Source organism: Eurytemora carolleeae, unplaced genomic scaffold (assembly GCF_000591075.1).
Source record: "Eurytemora carolleeae unplaced genomic scaffold, Eaff_2.0 scaffold5, whole genome shotgun sequence".
NCBI lineage: Eukaryota > Metazoa > Arthropoda > Copepoda > Calanoida > Temoridae > Eurytemora > Eurytemora carolleeae.
This window is the reverse complement of record NW_019396741.1, coordinates 761,609-785,072: the sequence shown is the minus strand read 5'-3', so window position 1 is coordinate 785,072 and position 23,464 is coordinate 761,609. Positions and strand designations below refer to the sequence as shown.

The 23,464-nt window shown below is 32.4% G+C and overlaps 2 protein-coding genes across 2 annotated transcripts in view; both read left to right on the top strand.

The window, feature by feature from the left end:
* The first annotated feature begins 482 nt into the window (after positions 1-482).
* Positions 483-7,329, top strand: LOC111708067 (uncharacterized). Its single transcript, XM_023481319.1, has 6 exons — positions 483-594; positions 860-944; positions 2,363-2,468; positions 4,271-4,321; positions 5,319-5,373; positions 7,184-7,329. Exons 1-6 carry the CDS (start codon positions 564-566, stop codon positions 7,327-7,329), a joined length of 474 nt encoding a protein of 157 aa, XP_023337087.1. The 5' UTR covers positions 483-563.
* A 1,404-nt stretch (positions 7,330-8,733) lies between these two features.
* Positions 8,734-23,464, top strand: part of LOC111708073 (E3 ubiquitin-protein ligase RNF31) — a 17,207-nt gene continuing 2,476 nt past the window's right edge. Inside the window, exons 1-3 of the mRNA XM_023481330.1 lie at positions 8,734-8,758; positions 9,247-9,323; positions 9,749-9,826. Coding sequence (XP_023337098.1) covers positions 9,800-9,826 — 27 coding nt within the window. The 5' untranslated portion in view covers positions 8,734-8,758; positions 9,247-9,323; positions 9,749-9,799. The remainder of the gene's footprint in view (positions 8,759-9,246; positions 9,324-9,748; positions 9,827-23,464) is intronic.

Below are 23,464 nucleotides of genomic sequence, written 5' to 3'. Positions count from 1 at the left end.
GCGGAACCAATATCGTCTTCCATATCAAGATAAAGAAATCCACCAATAAGATCGGATACATCCGCAAACCAGTAGTTTCCGGAGACGAGAACATGGAGAAATATAATCATCATTTTTCTCACATACAGGGTTACCCACAAAGAATGAGAATGTAAAAACGACCCAGAACTATAAAGATATGAGTATTATGATTTACTAAATTATTAAGCACAGTTTAAGCCTACAAGGAACACTGAATGCAAAAACACGGACTTAAAAATTCTTATTCTTTATGGTTAACCCAGAAAACTCTTATTACAATTTAATTCAATTATATTGTTTTATAATTATTAAATGTTATTAACGTATTGTATTGTAGGCGGAAAGCGTTTACAATTTTGAACTGGGAGTTTATCATGAAAATGAACTTGAAAATCAAATTACACTCTCCCCTAAGGTAAAATCTTGACTAATGTTCACTCAATCTCTTTAAAGCGAACCTGTTTCTAGCAATCATATTTTGAGCAATTATATCTGCAGCCTTAACGATCCTATTAATATTTTTTACACTACAGGAGGATGAGATGTTTGACGAGTTTATGACAAAAAGTGGAGGTAATATTTTCTATGATTTTAAACTAATCATTTTAAAATCTTTGAAATAAAAAGCAAAATTTACTGAGTGATCAGAATTATTGATATTTTCTGTCAAAACTGAAAAAGTACCATGCATTATGAAATTTAAAAAGAATGTTTAAGAAGCTGTGACCACAGTTTGTTAAAAACAAATGTTTAAAAAAAAGAAGAATATTCAACAAAATAAATTTTTTATAGTTCAAACATCAACTTCAAAATACCAAAAAGTTTTCTGCATCTTTAGGAACTGGTCGCACTTGGGAGGATCTTCATAATCTTGCAGTTGAGAGGGATATTCCTCCTCCCCTCCTACTCCAGGAGAATATTAGGTGAGGATCTCCATAATCTTGCAGTTGAGAGAGGTGAGGATCTTCATAATCTTGCAGTTGAGAGGGATATTCCTCCCCTCCTCCTACTCCAGGAGAATATTAGGTGAGGATCTCCATAATCTTGCAGTTGAGAGAGGTGAGGATCTTCATAATCTTGCAGTTGAGAGAGGTGAGGATCTTCATAATCTTACAGTTGAGAGAGATATTCCTCCTCCTCTCCTACTCCAGGAGAATATTAGGTGAGGATCTTCATAATCTTGCAGTTGAGAGAGATATTCCTCCTCCCCTCCTACTCCAGGAGAATATTAGGTGAGGATCTTCATAATCTTGTAGTTGAGAGAGATATTCCTCCTCCCCTCCTACTCCAGGAGAATATTAGGTGAGGATCTTCATAATCTTGCAGTTGAGAGAGATATTCCTCCCCTCCTCCTACTCCAGGAGAATATTAGGTGAGGATCTTCATAATCTTGCAGTTGAGAGGGATATTCCTCCTCCCCTCCTACTCCAGGAGAATAGTAGGTGTCTAGTCATATTGCAGTTCAATCCTTACATAATCACTGTGATGATAGCAGACTACATTTTTTGCATAAAACGTGCTGGGTCGACTCTACACTGGGTAGTTCAGACTGGACAGTACGAATAAATGCATAAAAGTACATGTTGTACCGGCTCCGATCATGCATGGGTTTGGGTATGTCCAGCCATTTTTCAAACGGTTCGTTAATGTGAACGTTTTGATTAGTAAATGTTTTTTTTTTTTTTTAAAGTTACCGTTAGTCATAGAATTATAATTCATAGATAGTTATTTGAGAGGTGTACGCATATTTTTACTACAGTGTACTGTCTCTAGGCTGTAAAGTAAACAAAAGACAGATGTCGAAGCCTGACATGGGATCCATTGTTCACATAAAAAAGCAATGAAATATCCCGGTCACTGGTCATGTCTGGAACGTTTTTTCCGTTCATTAACAATCCATAAATTTACGGTTTTTGCGGCTTATTTATGGAAGGTTGCCCACCCCTAGTATACGAGCATATGCTGGTACGAGCAGGTCTAGTGCAGAAAACCCCAGCCTAACATATTTTCTAAATATCACGTGCCTGGTCCAATGGTATTATTACACTAGACCGGCCGGTACGAGAATATACTTGTACTGGCTCGGATCCTGAACAGTTTGAATTTCAGTGCGTGATGAATGAATTTTGATTACTCGTCTCCACATCTAAATTTCCGTTATCTGTATATTAACAACCTGATGTCATGTAGACCTTTGATAGTTTAAACTATAAAATCAAAATGCAGTTAGTATAAAGGTTGTGAGAAGAATCATGTTTGTTTGGGTTATTTCTTATAAAATATGTGTGCCTGTTGTAGATCAAGGCCGTTATTATTCTTTTCACAAAAGTTTTACTTTCAGGAGTTTAAAACTAGATCTGCTCTCAAGTATCTTCCAAGGACTATATCCTACTGAAGGGGACTGTCGGATGGTTCGGCACTTTATATCCTGTCCAGCTAGTTTAGAGGTTAGTTTATTCCAAGGATTATATCATACTGAACAGGATTGTCAGTTAAGAGGTTAGAACTTTCAAGGACTATATTCTACAAAATAGGATTGTCAGCTTAGAGGTTAGTATCTTCCAAGGATTATATCATACTGAACAGGATTGTCAGTTTAGAGGTTAGTATCTTCCAAGGACTTTATTCTACAAAATAGGATTGTCAGTTTAAAGGTCAGTTTATTCCAAGGATTATATCATACTGAATAGGTTTGCCAGTTTAGAAGTTAATATACTTTCAAAGACTTTATTCTACAAAATAGGATTGTCAGTTTAGAAGTTAGTATCTTCCAAAGACTAAATTCTACAAAATAGGATTGCCAGTTTCATGTATTGTATCTTCCAAGGACTATATTCTACAAAATAGGATTGTCAGTTTAGAAGAAAGTGTCTTCCAAGGACTATAATTTACAGAATAGGATTGTCAGTTTAAAAGTTAGTATACTTCCAAGGACTATATTCTACAAAATAGGATTGTCAGTTTAAAGGTTAGTATACTTCCAAGGATTATATTCTACAAAATAGGATTGTCAGTTTAAAGGTTAGTATACTTCCAAAGATTATATTCTAAAAATAGGATTGTCAGTTTAAAAGTTAGTATCTTCCAAGGACTATATTCTACAAAATAGGATTGCCAGTTTAATGTATAGTATCTTCCAAAGACTATATTCTACAAAAAAGGATTGCTAGTTTCATGTATTGTATCTTCCAAGGACTATACTCTACAAAATAGGATTGTCAGTTTAGAAGAAAGTATCTTCCAAGGACTATAATTTACAAAATAGGATTGTCAGTTTAAAGGTTAGTATCTTCCATGGACTGTATTCTACAAAATAGGATTGTCAGTCTAGAGGGGTTAGTGCCTCCCAAAGATTATATTCTAAAAATAGGATTGTCAGTTTAAAAGTTAGTATCTTCCAAGGACTGTATTCTACAAAATAGGATTGCCAGTTTAATGTATAGTATCTTCCAAGGACTATAATTTACAAAATAGGATTGTCAGTTTAGAGGTTAGTATCTTCCAAGGACTATACTCTACAAAATAGGATTGTCAGTTTAGAAGAAAATATCTTCCAAGGACTATAATTTACAACATAGGATTGTCAGTTTAGAGGTTAGTATCTTCCAAAGACTATATTCTACAAAATATGATTGCCAGTTTAATGTTAGTATCTTCCAAGGACTATATTCTACAAAATAGGATTGTCAGTTTAAAGGTTAGTATCTTCCATGGACTGTATTCTACAAAATAGGATTGCCAGTTTAATGTATAGTATCTTCCAAGGACTATAATTTACAGAATAGGATTGTCAGTTTAGAGGTTAGTATTTTCCAAGGACTATACTCTACAAAATAGGATTGTCAGTTTAGAAGAAAGTATCTTCCAAGGACTATAATTTACAACATAGAATTGTCAGTTTAAAGGTTAGTATCTTCCAAGAACTGTATTCTAAAAATAGGATTGTCAGTTTAAAGGTTGTATCTTTCAAGGATTATATTCTACAAAATAAGATTGTCTGTCCAGAAGTTATATTCTTTTAAAGAAGAAGTTCAGATGTTAAGAAACTGAAGCTCTCGCTATCAAATGCTTTTCTTCAGTCCAAACTTAACGTTTTTAAATTTGAAATACTTTCATATATATTTAAGTTTGTACGATTGTGAATTTAAATTAGTTTGTACAATTGTGAATTTAAATTCTTCTCTTTTAAAAAAGAGTGTTTATAAGTTAAATTTAAAGTTTATGTATTTTTCATTATCATTTTTTTAAGGAAAAATATCATATGATGAGATTAGCGGATTTGTTAAAAAGAAATAAAAAGGTATTATTAAATATGAAAACATTGTAAGATAAATCTATTGATCACTTTTAAATTAACTATTTGATTTAATCATTTTATACTTCATAAGTAGATTGAACAAGAAAAAGATTGGTTAATTTGTTCATTAATCTATTGATTCTTATCAAATATAAAACGGAAAATGCCGGATGTAAATGCCGGATGTAAATGCCGGATTTAAATACCGGATGTAAATTCTGGATGTAAATGCCGGATGTAAATACCGGATGTAAATACCGGATGTAAATACCGGATGTAAATGCCGGATGTAAATGCCGGATGTAAATACCGGATGTAAATAGCGGATGTAAATGCCGGATGTAAATGCCGGATATAAATACTGGATGTAAATGCCGGATGTAAATGCCGGATGTAAATGCCGGATGTAAATGCTGGATGTAAAAACCGAATGTAAATGCCGGATGTAAAGACTTCTCTCATTATTTAAGCAATGCTGCATTCTAGTTTTCAAAAATGTTGCTGCTCAAAGAAACAACTTCTAAAATAGTTTAACTGCAAATTAAATGATTTATTTATGATAAATTGAATGAATATAATGATGTATTGAATGATGTAAAATTATAAATCGAATGCTTTTTTCCATAAAATGAATTTTTTTCTGAACTTTTCGATCCCGATTAATTGATTGATTTAATGATGGATGGATTGATTTAATGATGGCTTGATTGATTTAATGATGTATGGATTGATTTATTGATAAATTGATTGCTTTATTGATAAAATGATTGATTTATTGATAAATTGATTGCTTTATTGATAAATTGATTGCTTTATTGATAAAATAATTGATTTATTGATAAATTAATTGCTTTATTGATAAATTGATTGCTTTATTGATATATTGATTGCTTTATTGATAAATTGATTGATTTATTGATAAATTGATTGCTTTATTGATAAATTGATTGATTTATTAATTGATTTATTGCTTTATTGATTAATTGATTGATTGTAAAAGGATGGAGTGTCCCTGGAGACTCTAGCTGAGGCCATGTGTCAGCTTGCGAGAATAGGTAAAACTATAAAACGTAAAAATTTTGTTTTTAATTTTCTTTAGTGTTTGTGCCACATAACATTTAACTAGAAGGGAATCATTCATTTGGCGTACTGTCCCGCTTTGCCTTATAAGATCTGTGTTTGTACTGTACAGTCTGAGTGTACAGCTTGCTCCAGCTGCTTGAATTTCAGCCCGGTACTCGAAAAGAACCTGAGTTTACAGTGGTGTGCTGTACGAAATATTGCTATTAACATTTTTATGTAAAAAACTTATATATTGTTTTAATTCAATTTTTAGCACACCTTTATACTCTATACTCAAATTCGTCTTTAGTCAGAATCTCTAATTCTAAAAAATCTAATCTAATCTAATCAAATCTAATCTAATCTAATCTAATCTAATCTGATATAATCTAATATAATCTAATCTAAACTAATTTTCAAAGCTTGAATTCAGAATTAATATCTCTATGTCTATTGTTTAGTATCTCTAATATATCAATGTCCAGTATCTTTGATATTTCTATGTCCAGTATTTATAATATCTCTATTTCCAGTATCTCTAGATCTCTATTTTTAGTATCTCAAATATCTCAATGTATCATTAATATGTCCAGTATCTCTAATATCTTTATGTCTAGTATCTTTAATATCTTTATGTTTAATATCTCTAATATCTCTAAGCATAGTTTATCTATCTCTATGTCCAGTATCTCTAATATCTCTATGCCCAGTATCTTTATTTTTTATTTAAAATAACTTGGGAGAACCACGGGACTGTTCTGAGCCAAGTACGGCAACGTAGAATTTGTACACACTCTGTGTTCTGTGTTCTGACGTCACAAGTGTCTTCTTAGTTTTTGCGTCCTACAAAATTATTAATAATCTATATATAAATTTGGCTTGTCTGTCTGTTCGTTTGTCTGTCTGTTTGTATCCAATAAACGTCAAAACGGCTGATGCGATCAGGCCCAAATTTTTGTGGGACATCTAGGGACCCCAGGGAAGGTTTATGAATGATCAAAATGTCAAATATTTGTCTCCATCAAAATTCGATCTTCATTAAATTTTTGAAAATTTTGAAAATCCACGAAATTTTTTGTGAAAATCCGCGAATTATTTTTGTTTTGTTTTACGATGTACACAAAGAGAACATAATCACAATAAATTTAGAATATGGGCGCAAAGCGCCCTCTAAGGCTAGTAGTGAAAATTACGGAATAAAGAGTGCTTATCTTACGATAAAATAAGTGCAATTTTGTGTTCTTTATTTTCTTTTTTTTACACTTTTTTATTTAATCTTGGAAAACATGTCAACTAATGTGATTTCGTTTTCCTTGCTATATTTGACACTTGTGACGTCGCGTGTATGATTGGTCCATTTCTTTGTTGCCACCTATTGCACTTGATAATCGATCTGGTTCTGAGCATGGTTTTAAGCTTATAAGTTGAGTGGGTCGACTTGTATATGGGGAAATAAGCTAAAATCGTAATTTAAGACCAGGCGCGGGTAAACAGCGGGAGTATATAGTAATTATGAGTAACCTGGGCAAGGCCGGGCACTTGAGCTAGTTTAATAATGAATTTGATTTAGGGTGGAAGTGAGATTCTTGAATCCTTAGGATATACAGAGTATACAGGGTTTGCTCTACAATACCCCAGGTATAGCTAGTAGCTTCTGTAGGATCATGAATAGTAGTAATCCTATGGAACTGAATAGGATCTGGGTAGCTCCGGTAGGATCATGAATAGTAGTAATCCTATAGAACTGAATAGGATCTGGGTAGCTCCGGTAGGATCATGATTAGTAGTAATCCTATGGAACAGAAAAGAATCTTGGTAGCTCCGGTAGGATCATGAATAGTAGTAATCCTATGGAACTGAAAAAGAATCTAGGTAGCTCCGGTAGGATCATGAACAGTAGTAATCACATGGAACTGAATAGGATCTGGGTAGCTCCGGTAGGATCATGAATAGTAGTAATCCTATGGAACTAAAAAGGATCTGGGTAGCTTCGGTAGGATCATGAATAGTAGTAATCCTATGGAACTGAAAAGGATCTGCACTACTCGGCATAGAGAGGGTGCGAATGCCTTAGCTCCCAGCTGCGTAGTAAAATCTAAATCAGTGCAGAGTTTAGACCTTTTGAATAAGATGAAGTTTAGCAAAATAGTTAAACTGAAGTAACTGACTACTCGGCTCAAACTCTAATATGCATCCAGATTATCTTTGATATTTCAAATTCTGACTATTTTGTCCAGCAGAATTCATAATTTGAAATGTCAAATGTCTACAGTTACATTTATGAAATCATACAAAATTCCACAGATTCTAAATATCTACTGACTTTTATCTAAGTAATCACAATTTGAAATAGAGTTGTATATTCTGCACAATTTGAAATGGAGTTGTATAATCTGCCCAATTTGAAATAGAGTTGTATAATCTGCACAATTTGAAATAGAGTTGTATATTCTGCACAATTTGAAATAGAGTTGTATATTCTACACAATTTGAAATAGAGTTGTATATTCTGCACAATTTGAAATAGAGTTGTATATTCTACACAATTTGAAATAGAGTTGTATATTCTTCACAATTTGAAATAGAGATGTATATTCTGCACAATTGCTGGGTTTTATATTCATGAACTACAGTGAAACCCTTAATAACGAATAGATCGAAAGAATTCATCAAATGTCACTTTCTGATAATGGAATGTTGCAGATAGTTAATTTTTTAATTAAATGATTATATGGAACTCTTTATAACTGTTCCCGCATATTCATGGCTATTTATTTATTTTCGCAATTGCTGAAACTTACTTAATATAGTATAAAACTCATTGAAAAATTGTCAAGACGACATTTGATAAATTCTTCCGATGTATTCGTTATTAAGGGTTTCACTGTATCTAAAAGCATAAGCTGAGTCTAACAGTCGTCTTTCTATTCCACAGTTTTACTGATCCATTAAAGTTGGTTTGGAAGCAAAATACAGGTCTACAGTGGTAGGCGATTTTATCAATACAATGAAGACGACTTTCGATTTAAATTTTGTTGTATATCTAGCTTTTAAACAGCATGGATACACATAAACATAGAATTCAAGAGAAGCTGTCAATTAAAAAAGCTTCTCTTTGATTACTTGTAAACTTGTAATTCGAAAAAAAGCTTGTTAACTGTCAAAACCTAAATAAAAAAGTCGTCTTTGCTGTATTGATATAATCGCCTACCACTGTATGTTAATAGTGTTTTCAAGATATGACTTAAGGTGACGAGCCTTCTGGAGAGAAAACAACCCACTCTTCTCTCTTTACATCGTCTTTTAGAAGTTCAACCCTTTCCTGGAGCTGAACCACAAAGTAAGTAGTTCAACCCTTCCCTGGAGCTGAACCACAAAGTAAGTAGTTCAACCCTTTTCCTGGAGTTGAGCCACAAAGTAAGTATTTCCACCCTTTCTTGGAGCTTATCACAAAATAAGTAGTTCAACCCTTTCCTGAAGCTGAACCACAAAGTATGTAGTTCAACCTTTCCCTGGAGTTGAACTACAAAGTAAGTAGTTGTAGACCTTTGATATTTCAAAAGTATAAATATTTGCTTGAAACCATGCATCAGCATGATTTGAATCTAAATATTTGGTTTGGTTTCAGCCTATTATCCTGATAATATTTGGTTTGGTTTCAGCCTATTATCCTGATAATATTTGGTTTGGTTTCAGCCTATTATCCTGATAATATTTGGTTTGGTTTCAGCCTATTATCCTGATAATATTTGGTTTGGTTTCAGCCTATTATCCTGATAATATTTGGTTTGGTTTCAGCCTATTATCCTGATAATATTTGGTTTGGTTTCAGCCTATTATCCTGATAATATTTGGTTTGGTTTCAGCCTACTATCCCGATGTTCCACTTCTTGAAGAAAAACCTCCTCCAAGAACAACTTCTACACTTGGTACTTGGATAAAGGTAGAAAATATTAATAAAGTTTCCTGAGTCCGATCATAACTCATGAACCCCTTGACAGCTTTGCCTCAAATTTTGATTGGGTAACACGGTAGAAACACGGGAATGTTCTTAGTTTAGTTTCGACTTCAAGGCAAAGCTAGGTTTTAAAGCTAGATAAAAAAATATATTTTCAACATTTAACAAATCAAAATTACAATTTACAATTTGAAAATATGAAAAATTACTGTGAAATAGGCATTAACTAAGTTTAAGCATTTTTTTAGGGGGGGGGGAAGGACGTACGTTCTCATACTGGAAAAATTTGGGGCGCAACTAGAGAGATGGGACAAGTTCTAGTCCTTTTTATTTTATTTTTCCAATGCATTCAAAAAATGTTGCTTGCGGACTGCGGCGCCACTTAATTAGTTAACTTTTTTTCTTTGTAGAAACCCTCTCCTCCAGTATCTGGAGATGAGGATGAATTAGAACCCACCATCATGGATTCACATACTTATGATGACGAGGTAGGAGAATATTGAATTAAAGTTTATGTCTCTATCTATATATATATATTTATATACATATTTATATGTTCACTATGGCTGAACCAAATTGACTGAAGTTTGTTGAGGGAACTCATGGGTTTCCCAGAGGTTACATAGACTAAAAAAGGAAATTTTGGAAATTCCACGGGCATCGCTGGGCTAAAATCATGGTTTAAAACCAAGCGTTAGTAAACAACGGGAGTTAATGTCTATGCATAATAATATAAAACCTGGCCAATACGGGGCACTCGATCCAGTAGGACTAGTAGTAGACCATAAACACATAATATATTGTTGCATACTGTACAGTATACACTAAACAATATATACATACTGTACAGTATACACTATACAATATATACATACTGTACAGTATACACTATACAATATATACATACTGTACAGTATACACTAAACAATATATACATACTGTACAGTATACACTAAACAATATATACATACTGTACAGTATACACTAAACAATATATACATACTGTACAGTATACACTAAACAATATATACATACTGTACAGTATACACTAAACAATATATACATACTGTACAGTATACACTAAACAATATATACATACTGTACAGTATACACTAAACAATATATACATACTGTACAGTATACACTAAACNGAGGGGAGGGGGGGAAAGGGGGCATGATTCCCCTTGGTAGCTATGATCTCAGCGATCCAAAAAATCCTTGAATTGCTGATCGTAAAAGATCAACAAAACTCGCCCACTGTTACATTAATATTAATATTGTATTCTTACTTAGGAGTTTTTATCCTAAGTTTATAATAACTATTCATAACACCATTATTTTGGTTCGCAGTGCTATAAAGCTTGGGACAAAGTGATATCTTTTCAATCATGACCCCCCTTATTGAAGAACTACAGAGCGTCCCATATCATATTAGATTATCTCCAATCTTTAATGCCAAAATACGCACATAATACACAAAAATCTAGCATTTTCTGCAACAACAAAAAATTCGATTAGACTTGTTCAATTTTTCAAAATTATTCATTCTTCTTAGCTTTTCTGATTCGTTCCCCAGATCGTAATTTAGACCCATCGACGCGGTCTAATTTGATGTGGGACACCCTGTATTAAAAAGAATAAATATGTTTAAATTTCTTATACGTAACCAGATAAATTTTCTTTTCTCATTCTTGTGCATAAAATCATAACTTCAGAAGCCACGAGGTCACAAAGTTGTACCAGTAAAGTCGCATTCATTTGATGTTCACCTTGTGTCTAGTTCACTGATTCTTAAGTATTAAAAATCTCTTTTTTGAAGTGATTTAAAAAAACACTGCGGAAGAACAACTAGAGTTAAAATATAATGTTAAGAATGCTTTTTTTGAAGGGATAAAGTTGCCCATAAAGGATCAAACATTAATGACGACTTTAAAGCTTTTGATTATATAGATCTGAAGATTGAATTAAAATAAGTTAACAGCGCCAGTTAACCTGAGCTGAAAACTTTAGAATGAGATATCCTTAATCCCGATTACTTAATCTGAGTATCCAATAGACACACTTTTGATTTTCTTCTTAAACCGTTCTTTCTTTATCTTTATCGGCTTCATATACGCGACTCTGATTGGTTGAATTTAATACACTTTTCAGGATACAAGTACAACCAGATTAGGTTAGTCTCGATATTATGAAAAAGAGAGGATCAAGCATTAATCTAAATATCCACCATTCTAAAGTTTTCAGCTCTGTAGACTAAATTAATTTGGTTAAATTGCATCTAAAGTTTCATCTTTTGAGGGATTAACAGAAATATACAGACAATGTTCATATTCTAATTATAAGAAAAGAGCGCTAATAAAAATAAAGGTATTTTCCGAAATATTTAAATCATACATTTTGTAGCTCAAAGCTCGATCTAGTGTCTCAAAATTATTATAGTTGGTTTAAATGCATGTCCAATGAGGCAAACTGAAATAGTAATGTCATTTTTGACTTTTCAATGATAGTTCAAATATTCAGTGATTTTTCTTAAGCATATTTAAGAAATAAAATGTAGCAAGTGAAAACCAATAGAAATGGAGTAAAATTAAAGCATAAACACTCATACCATGCCATGCCCTTTCAACCAAACCAAACCCCACCATGACCGGCGGAGTGCGAAGACGACCCTTATTATGGACAAACAGTTTGCCGCGTAAGCAAAGACGACAACCCGGGGAATGGAATTTTTACGAGAAAACTGAAAGCTGCTACGATCTTACTACTTTCGGACTCCCGAGCAGAGAAAGCCACCTCCAGGGAAGCTTGAGAAGTGGAGAAAGTCGGGAGATTGTCAGATCGCAAAGGAATGTATCAGATGTGCTCAATATAGTCAACTCTATTACCCCGTAGATGGGGTGGGGGGAAATGGGGTGTCAGGGAAAATAACATTTTAGGTATTTGGGTCTTACAGATGTCTTATTTTGTAGGTCAGCCATTTTTTTTAGCATTTTATGACCTTAGTTTTAAATCTTAAAATTGTTTTGTCTCCCAAATTTAGAAACTTTTAAGAATTTAATCAATTTCACAAAAAATCAAGTGAAAATAGTTTTTTTTTGCTTTGAAATGATTACATTGTTAGTGGATTAATTGTTCCCCCACGACGAAAGTTTGCGTCAGGATCAAGCCTTCATGCTGATCCTTCCAAAAGGAAACAAAATTCATTTTTGTATTCATGACAAAATGGGTTTCTTTGAGTAATTCAAAGTAAAATTTAAATTTCAAAGCCAATTCTGAAATGTTCGATATTATGTTCTTGTACAGAACATTATCTTAGTTCAAAGATACTGATGATGATTGAAGTTCAAATACTAAAAAAAACTTATTTATTTTAAATATTTATCAAAATGATTTTGAAGAGCGTCTTGTCTTGTACGAACTCAAAGTGGTTTAATCGTTCCCCCTCGAAGAAAGAAAAGCAGAAACAAGAGTACGGTAGAACAGGTTTTCTATACACCACGTGGGCAGAACAGCTGTGGAAATATATCAGTGGAGAGCCAGTATGAACCAGTATCTGCTCCAAACCAAACAGAAATCAATGCAGGAAAAAAGAACTTGAAACTATGAACTAAAAAACTTTAAATAAAGTATAGCAAGTTAATGTTTAAAGGGACTGTAAGCGTAATTTTCATTGAGCCTCAAAACTTAGTTGAATAAGATTTGGTCATTTTTCTACCTTTAAAAGTGTTTAATTCTGATTATTCATATTTGCTTTCCTGCTACATAAATGTTCAATTCTCTTGTGTGGAGAAACCACAATTGAAAATAGTCAATTTTAAAATTATGATAAATAATTTCTAATTCATTCTTGAGTGTCCCGGAATAAAACCAAACACTAATCTATACAGGGTGTACCAGAAAAAAAAAAAATCACAGAGGGTGTCTCAGAAAAACAAAAAGTTATGATAATAAAAAACGAAAGAAATATTATTAAAGGGTGTGACCGGCAATGTATGAAAGTTGAACTGAGAAAGTAGTATTGTGGAGAATTTTTTAGGATTCATTTGGAACATTTAAAACAAGGGCATTTTAATCTTTGCATGGAGAAAATTATGCTTATACAGTCCCTTTAACAGACTTGACTGGTCATATTTTTTCCTTCAATCAATTTTTTATTAAAGAGTATCATATGTAAAAAATTAAACTTCACAGTCAAGTAAACGTAGATCAACATTTTTTATTTATAATCGAGATTTAACAGTACTGAAATACTTTAAAGATTAACCATGACCAAAAAAAAAATTTTGATGAGTTTATGTCAACAAAATTGTTCTTTCATTACAGTAGCACTCTCATTTGAAGAACCACGTTCACGTTCAGAATCCCCATTGTTGCTTTCGAACAAATCAAGTCCGCGGTTAAGACTTCAATCTGCTGAAATAGCAAGAGCAAAGAAGTGGAACCGAATAAGTTTAGCGGAATCGGATAAGTTTCACAGTGCAACCGACTTAGGAAAATTATCGTTTTTGACATCTTGCCCGCACTTGTTTTGCATTTCTTTTGCAATTTATGCAGTTTTTAGCAAATTCGGTTTGCATACATTGTTAGTAAAGCTGTCTAGTATTTTAGAAATTTGAGTAAACAACAGTTGTCCTAAAGAACAGGGCTTGGGGTCAAATAAACAATTCTTTCAGAACAAATAGGCACTAATTCAGAGTTGCCTGATTTTGCTTTATTGTTAAAATCAACAGAAAATCAAATCAAATCCTTAGAAAATCTTCTAAATAATCCTGAGTCTAACGGGGGTCAAAACTACTCGACGCTCGCCGCCCCCGTTCCACCGAAAAGAAAGAAGAGTCTGCAAAAAGACTTTTATCAGAAAGTTTGGAAACAAATTCAAGAAACTGCAACATCAAACTTTTCAAGGAATCTTTCAAAATAAACAGTTTTTTTCTGCAATAGAGAGAGACAGAGAAAATAGTTTTGTACTTTTTTCCTTATTTTGTGTTCATACTTTTTATTAAATCCAGAACCTGGTATTGATAAAATGAAATTTTTAATGGCTGTAGGTATCTTCTAAGTTTAAATTGGAAACTATAAAAGATGGGAAGACTACCGTGTATTTTATGCTGTTACAGGGTTTACCACAAATACACGAGACTGTCAAGATGACCAGAAGGTCTTTGAATGTTAGATTAAGTCTTCTACCCTGAATATAATCTTTTTATATGGCTTATTCAAAGATTAGGAGAAGAAAAGAATAAGTTTACAGTTGCAGGGCACGCACCTCTGCCCCTTTAGTAAAAGTAAATTTAACCTATATGATACATAAAGTCTGACCGCGTCAACCTTGTTGCACCGGCTAGTCCTGTCAATAGCGCTAGGTACGGTACAAACTGGGACCGGAATGGTTGACCCGGTTCGGAAATTCAAATGTACTACGGCTGCCCGTGAGGGAAATAATAGGAAACAGACCATATAAACTCTTTACAGTCGTCTCTGAAGTCTGATCCTATGTGGGTAACCCTGTATAAAGCAATTGGGTTAAACATTTGCTTGAAAATAAACTTATTAAGTGAAATGGGTTGGTGTTCACTGTACCTTGCACAATTGCTATGTTTAATGTTTATTGGTCTATTCAAAATCATAAATTGAGTCTATTTAGTAATGTTTCTTTTAAATCCAAAATTTAACCAATCAACAGGGGAAATTTTGAAAGAGAATTTGTTAAGTAACTTTTTAAACAAAATGAATAAGCCAAATGATGAAAAACAAACAAACTGTTTCATCTCCCATGATTTTCTATATTCCCCCCAGTGTGACCTCGCCTAATGAGCCATAAACCTAATTTCACACTTTTCAAAATTGAAAACAAATTTGAAACTCATTTTTAGAAATTCATCAACAACAATGGCAGAAGGAAGGATTAAAATTTTGAAATAATTTTCTAACATTTTTTCTAATCCGCTCAGAAAGCAGTTACTCAAATCTTTTGTTCTACAAATTATAAAAACTTAGTTTTAGATATACATATATTGTGAGAGTTTTTTTTCGGTAAAAACGTCAAAAAAGAACAATTGCCACAAACTACTTAATCCTGTACCGATCGAGTTAAGGCGCTGTGAAGATTAGAAAAGTTTCGTATTCAAAACTTTCCGACCGCGCTTTTTAGTTTTAACTTAATTTCCAAGAAAATCCGATTAAACTAGAACCAGCTTTACCACGCCGTAAACCCAATCTTGTTGTTCAAGAAATCAACCAACACATAACTGAACATGTACACAATCCAAAACCGGTTCTAGATCTGTACATAAACCAGGCAACTGTACAGAACACTTCCTTTGTCAGGCAGGGGGCTCAAAACATCCCGAAAATGTGTTTTATTAGATTTTTTACGGCTCCACTGAACACTTTGTTTAATGATATAAATTCATTAAACAGGTTTTTTTCTATTTTAAAAAGACTATATGCGTATTTTTAGGGACCCTCCATTAAAAAGTGACATGTTCATTTTCACAATTTTTCCTTTTTGCCTGTGCACCACAAATCTGCATGTCACTCTAACAGAAAACCCAAAATAGAATTTATTTAATTTGAGCAAAAACGAATATTTTATTCCAACTTGTTTTACATGGCAATTTTATTGTGAATGTCTTTTGTTTTTGGTTTAGCCGTTTCCTACCCGTTTTGAGCCTGACTTTAAACATGTGTGCAGGGATATAAAGTTCAGTGAGAATGTATTTAATGATACAAGTCGAGTACAACAAATTAACGATATGTACATCAACGATCAGTTCAATCAAAACAAAAACTTTCGTCGCCGAAGTGAAGTATTACAGACGGAAACTAAATTCACGGATTTGCAAAACTTCAAAGAAAACAGTCCGACAAAGGTAAATGTCAAAAGTGAGGGAAACCCCCCCCCCCCCGCCCCTATGTCTTATTTATCCTTCTAGATAGATAGATAGATATTGGTCATTTTTCTTACTTTTTATACATTTTACTTAAGATTGAACATTCACCTACATTCCATCTTTCATTTAATTATCTTCTAATCCGTTACACATGTAAATACTATAAATTGCTTTTCCGTTGTATGTCGATATAATTGTATGTTGTGTCCAACGAAGTTATAGTGCATAGAGTGATGCTGTACGCTAATCCTTTTCTAATTTTATAGGCCATAAACAACTGTACAACTGTACAACTGTACAACAGTACAACTGTACAACAGTACAACAGTACAACTGTACAACAGTACAACTGTACAACTGTACAACTGTACAACTGTACAACTGTACAACTGTACAACTGTACAACTGTACAACTGTACAACTGTACAACTGTATAACTGTATAACTGTATAACTGTATAACTGTACAACTTTACAACTGTACAACTGTACAAGGAGTACAAGGAAAACATGAATGAGTGAAAGAGATATAATAAGCTTTTAACTGGAAATATCTACGCTAATATTTTTGTAAAATTATTTGTTGCAAAAGTTAAGAACTCGGTTCGGTTGACCAAGATTTTAAAACAAAATATGTACATTTTCAAATAATACAAGTCAAGTGTATAAACACACAATTTGCATGCATTTTTAAACTTTTGATAGATAGATAGATAGATAAATAGAAAGATAGTTTGATAGTTTGAAAGATAGATAGAAAGATAGATAGATAGATAGATAGATAGATAGATAGATAGATAGATAGATAGATAGATAGATAGATAGATAGACAGATAGATAGATGTAAATATGAAGGGTGGGAAATGTTAAAGGTAAATATGAAGGGTGGGAAATGTTAAAGGTAAATATGAAGGGTGGGACATGTTAAAGGTAAAAGTATCACTTAAAGAATTATTTTTAACTTTCATTTTTAAACATTTTTATCTCACGTAATTAAATATAAGTTAGTAGCTTTAGTAATAATATCCGACGTTGCCCAGGTTTTCATCATTATTATTCACTGTTATAGTTGCTTCACCCGTATACCTGTACTTAGAATTAGATTATGATTTAAGCTCAAGGGCCCGGTGTTGCCTGTGGATTTTCAACAAATTATCTATGCATACCCATTCTAACTTACGTTAATGCTCCTAAATATCAACTAAACGAATTTGATATCCTCTAAACCTTATTCTCTATCTCCTTTAATATCCACTACATTAAAAAAAATCTAAAGTATCCTCTAAATCGCCTGATTAATCCTCTAACCCCCCTGATTAATCCTCTAAATCGCCTGGTTAATCCTCTAAACCCCCTGATTAATCCTCTAAACCCCCCGATTAATCCTCTAAACCCTCTAATTAATCCTCTAAACCCCCTGAAATGTTATCTAAACCCTATATATCTCCAATTCCCGGAAAAATCACCCAACCCCATAAATTTTACCTGAAATATCCCCTTAAACCCCTGAAATATCCTCTAACCCCTAAAACATCGTAAAAAACCAGAAATATCCTCGAAACCCCAGAAATATACCCGAAACCCCTGAAATATCCTCGAAACCCCTAAAATATCCTTTACACCCCTGAAATATCCACTATAACTACTTAAATATCCACGAAAACCCCTACAATGTTCCCTAAACCCCCTGAAATATCCCTTAAAACCCCTGAAATCCTCCCTGTTTCTGTCCTTACAATTACCAGCTTTCTCCACTAGGTTCAGTAGTGTGCTTTATATGTCCTCAGCATGTGAACTTATTTTTCCCCCCTGGCCTCAGACCTTACCCAGCAAACAAAATATATAAATAACCCAGTAAACAAAATATTCAAATAATCCAGCAAACAAAAAATCGAAATTACCCAACAGACCAAAAATTGATATTACCCAAGGAAAACAGAAAAACCTACCCAGCACACAAAAATACGTTTTCTAAGAGAAAATTGGTATAAAAGTGAAGTGGAAGTAAATAACGTGCGTTGAAGTTACCGAAAAAGTTAGATATTCAGTGAAATATTAGATTTTCATTAACACTAAGGATAAAATAACAAAAGTAAGTATATTTGTTTATAAATATAATGAATGTCCACCCTTAACTTTGTATTATTGAAAAGAAACGAATATTTTCCATAACACTGAAATATTTAAATCAAATTATATGAAATGCTGAATATATTCGTTGACATTTTGGAGTTGAAACAAGATTTTTTTATATTGGAGATAAAACGTTTAAGCCTTTTTAAGATTGCCTGTAAATATATTTAAACTATTAAATTCAACAACTCGAGAACATTTTATGAACATGTTAATACTTCAAGATGAAAATCTTAGCAAAAAGTTGCAATTAAGTTAGAAAATATTGTGATAAATTATTAAAACTAGGCTTTTGGGGCGCTTCGCGCCCATCTTCTATTTAAATTGTGAACATGTTCTTTTTGTATACATTTTAAGACAAAGAAGAAAATTTTTAGGATTTTAAAAAATGAATTCGCTGATTTTCAAGAATTTAAATATTTTTACAAAATTAAAAACCTTTAAACACATTTTTTAATTTTTATCATTCATAAACCTTCCCTGTGGTCACGTGATGTCCCATAAAATATTTGGGCCCGATCTGTTCAGCCGTTTTGACGTTTATTGGATACAAACAAACAGACAGACAGACAAACACCCAAACAGACAAGCCAAATTTATAAAAATTAAAAGTGTAAGTGGAAAACCAAAATATATAGTCCAAGCCAAACTAATGCAGAATTTACAATTCAAGCTGGACAGACTTGAGAATTTATAATTTAAAGGGACTGTAAGCTATTTTTTATAAGATTTAGGTTTCAACACTTCTCATGAAATTATATGTATGCACTATGCCACTTGGATTTAACGGTTCTGTCAATATTCCAGAAAGCTGTGACTTAAGATCATACTTTGACCCATTAAACATATTTTGTTTAGCCTTTTTTGTAAAATACTTTTTTGTTGGCAAATGCATTTTGAATGAAAGTGTATAACATAAACAAATCCGTAAAGTAAATGATTGTTAAATTAAAGACCAAAACATGTTTGATTTCGAATAGAAGAAACCGAATGCTACTCACTCTGGTTAGTCCGGTGTGATGCTATCCCTATAAGTCTCATTTTCAGTTAAATAAAAAGAAAATTTTAAAACTCACCTTTTAACTTTTATTATTCTTATGTCCGCAAAAAAAGAAAACTAAATATTTTTGAGAAGCACACTGCAGCATGCACTACTATGATTCGCTTTGAGTTAAGAATTATGGAAAGGGGGGATGTACAGGGTTACCCAAAAAGAATGAGACTTCAGAGACAACTTGTAATTTATACTGTCTGTTTCCATATATTCAATAAATAGAACTTCTTTACAAAACGTTGATTACACCGTTAAAAAACTATATTCACTCTAGTATGCCGAGTCCATTAGCGCCTGATCCAATAGAAATTGCATGGCGGTAACATCTATCTTTCTATCTAGCTCATTATCCCATTAGAGATAAATCCTTATATCGGCGCTATAACAGTAAATGGACATATTTACTTCTACTGAAACTATAGTGTATTGAATGCATAAGACTTAATTTAACCTGGAATTGTCATATTTGAAAAGTTTTAGGTCGTCTTTACAGTCTCATCCTTTATGGTTAACCCTGTATATAATCTTGGAATCTCCTCTGACAAGATTAAGATAAAAAGCTGATTTAAGTGACTGTTAGCGTTATTTTTAAGTGACCCTCCATGCACAGAAGACAATACTCGATTCTTCTGACTCGGAAAGTGTTTAATTCTGGCAATTTCTTTAGTCTTTCTCAAGAGAAACAACATTTGAAAAACAGTTTTCAAACTTAAAAGACTTATACTGGATCGACCAGACAAAGCCTTTAAGGATACTGTTGTGAATCGAGCATTGCCATCTTTACATAGAGGCTCACTTGAAATTACGCATACAGTCCCTTTAAATTTAAACTTTTATCTGAGAATGCAAAATGTTAAGGTCTGCCACAATCTAGTTAAAATATGTTTAAACAAGATTTAAACCCAAAACATGTAAAAATACAGAGGTTGCAGTAATTGCAATTATTTTTAAATAATGCATATTTATCCTATACAATTTCCAATTTTAATTAAATCTCAAGAAAACGAACATCTGTGCAGTGCAATTCTTCTTATTTTTTTAGATTGACTATGTTTAAACTTTAAAAAAGACACTTGGTTTTTAAATGGTTTTTAAGTTCTTACTGGGGTTTCATGTGACCTTTCTAGTATCTTATATCTGTTTAAGAAAGAGGCATTCCAAATTCACAACGGTACTCTAAACATTTAAGAAAATGTTCTTGCTTTTCTATGTAAAAATTGGTCATCTTTTGATTGTGGTTTGTCTATAAAAATTACCTGCGGCTTTTATGCAGCCGAGGAAAAGAAGGTGTAATTTTCAGAATTCGACACATTTTAAGAAAACGAGGATAAATATGTAGATTAACAATAATATATTACATAGATCACCTATTGTATGCAATTAAAAGAATATTAATATGTAGATTAATATTAATATATTGCATAGATCACCTATTGTATGCAATTAACAGAATATTAATATGTAGATTAATATTAATATATTGCATAGACCACCTATTGTATGCAATTAACAGAATATTATACATAGATCACCTATTGTATGCAATTAAAAGAATATTAATATGTAGATTAATATTAATATATTGCATAGACCACCTATTGTATGCAATTAACAGAATATTAGTATGTAGATTAATATTAATATATTGCATAGACCACATATTGTATGCAATTAACAGATTAGCAATATGAAGATTGATATTAATATATTGCATAGACCACCTACTGTATGCAGTTAATAGAATATCAATTTGTAGATTAATATTAATATATTACATAGACCACATATTGTATGCAATTAACAGAATATTAGTATGTAGATTAATATTAATATATTGCATAGACCACATATTGTATGCAATTAACAGAATATTAGTATGTAGATTAATATTAATATATTACATAGACCACATATTGTATGCAATTAACAGAATATCAATATGTAGATTAATATTAATATATAACATAGACCACAGTACTGTGTGCATAAATGTATTGGGTTCACTACACACTGGCTGCACTAGACATGTCTGTAACCAGTAAATGCAAATTAGGTACCATTACACAAGTACCAATAAATGCTTCTATCGGGTTGAATCATGTACTCGTACTCATGGGACTGTAATTCATTTTTCACTAAAATTTAAAAACAGTTTAAGAAGTACATTTTTATCTTTTAAATGAGTTCCCTGGAATGCCACTAATATGCCTTCCTATCCTATTTGTCCTTTAAGATTTATTGGAAATGCAAAGGTGTTGTATGGGGGGGGGACAATATTCCGCCCCCCCCCCCTAATCCATTTCTAAATAAAAATTGTATTTTTTACTCTCTGTTTAATTTTTAAAATCTTTTTATCTATGTTTGTTCCTTCAAAGCAAAAATTTTAATTTTATTACAAATTTTATTACAAATTTTATTTAAAATTTTATTTAAAATTTTCATTACTAACCGCCTTACCAAGGCAGGTTGTTTTGATTTTTAACCCAATCATATCAAAATGGGATAATAAGCGGATAAAGATAAAACTTTTTAAAAAATTGTTTAGTCTATTGAATTTTTCATCAAATGACCCCCCCACCCCCCGCAGAGCTTTAGATATCAGTTCCTAGTAAAACAATTCCTCCCTTATTATTGGTTTTCGCCCAATTACTCACACATTTTACAAATTCTTGAAAATAAATACTTTCTATTTATCCCCTGCTGCTCCATGCTGCATTCACATTGCAATTATTTGACCTAATTTTCAAAATATTTGCTTAAATAGTATTTTTATGTAAAAAAAACTGAAAGATAGGAACTATTGTATGGAGTATCAATAATCTTGAACACTTGATCTCGATATCCAATGTTGGCATTTTTGATTTTGAGAATAAATGCTTGATTTCTCAAATTGAAGTTTTCCCTGCAGGGTATGACCACCATGAGATAACGAAGAGGTCCACATAATATATCAAGATCAATGATTGATCCTGAGATTCAAAACACAAAAACGCTACACTCATAACGCTACACTCATAAAACGCTACCAGATAAAACGCTAGTAAAGTAAAAAAACGCTAATCCATCAAAATATCATAATATTAGGTTTAAACTTTAGATTGGATGACAAATTGTATTTTTTATATTATTACTTGAATTTTCGTAACTTGAATGTTGAAGGCGAAGAGTCGATTATAATACTGAACTGTGTTACTATATATAGTGTGGATTGAAACGGCTTTCTGGTTTAAGACCTAAGCGTGGAAAGCGACAAAATTAATCTTAAACATCATTTTAATAATCAAATATGTTATTTTGTAAATCTATATATAAATTTGGCTTGTCTGTCTGTTTGGGTGTTTGTCTGTCTGTTTGTTTGTTTGTATCCAATAAACGTCAAAACGGCTGAACCGATCGGGCCCAAATTTTTGGGGACATCACTTGACCACAGGGTTTTTAATTTTGTAAAAAAAATTTTAATTCTTTTTTTTCTTCTTTGTTTTAAAATGGAAACAAAAAGAACATGTTCACAATTTAAATATAAGATGGGCGCGAAGCCAGTTTCCAATATTTTAAATGTTTTGCCATTACTGGAGCATGAGCTTTTAAAGAAAAAAATTGAAGGTTCTGAAACAGTTTCTGTTAAATGTAAAATCCTAACTTTTTTTGCTAAATATTTTTTATTGATTTGACGCCTCAATGATGCTTTTTTATTATGTCAAAAGTATTTGGGCGGGTGTTGAAAAAGCCTTAAAAATTCTACACCATAAAGAGTATGGAAACCAAAGTTTGGCAATTTTGTTCGCTTACATAGTGATAGCACTGCCCGCAATTCGTATAAATTGCTGATATTTATTAAAGGGACCGTTCACTTATTTAGGTAATTTCAGGGTAAACTAAATAGCTTATTTAGCTTTTGATTTGATTGGTATTGGTCTTACTTTTCAAAGACATCCATGGCCAGAGAAAAAAAGCCGATTATCGTTCAGTATTTCATTGCCTAGACACTATTTGATGTTTTAAAAAAAACCTTTTTAACGGGTGGGGGAAAGAGAGAATCATCCCCCC

Excerpts from the sequence above, each read along its gene's own strand:
- LOC111708067 (XM_023481319.1), top strand. The coding sequence starts at position 564 with ATGTTTGACGAGTTTATGACAAAAAGTGGAG. Across the intron at positions 2,469-4,270 it reads CCTGTCCAGCTAGTTTAGAG|GAAAAATATCATATGATGAG; the intron begins GTTAGTTTATTC and ends CATTTTTTTAAG. Across the intron at positions 4,322-5,318 it reads TGTTAAAAAGAAATAAAAAG|GATGGAGTGTCCCTGGAGAC; the intron begins GTATTATTAAAT and ends TGATTGTAAAAG.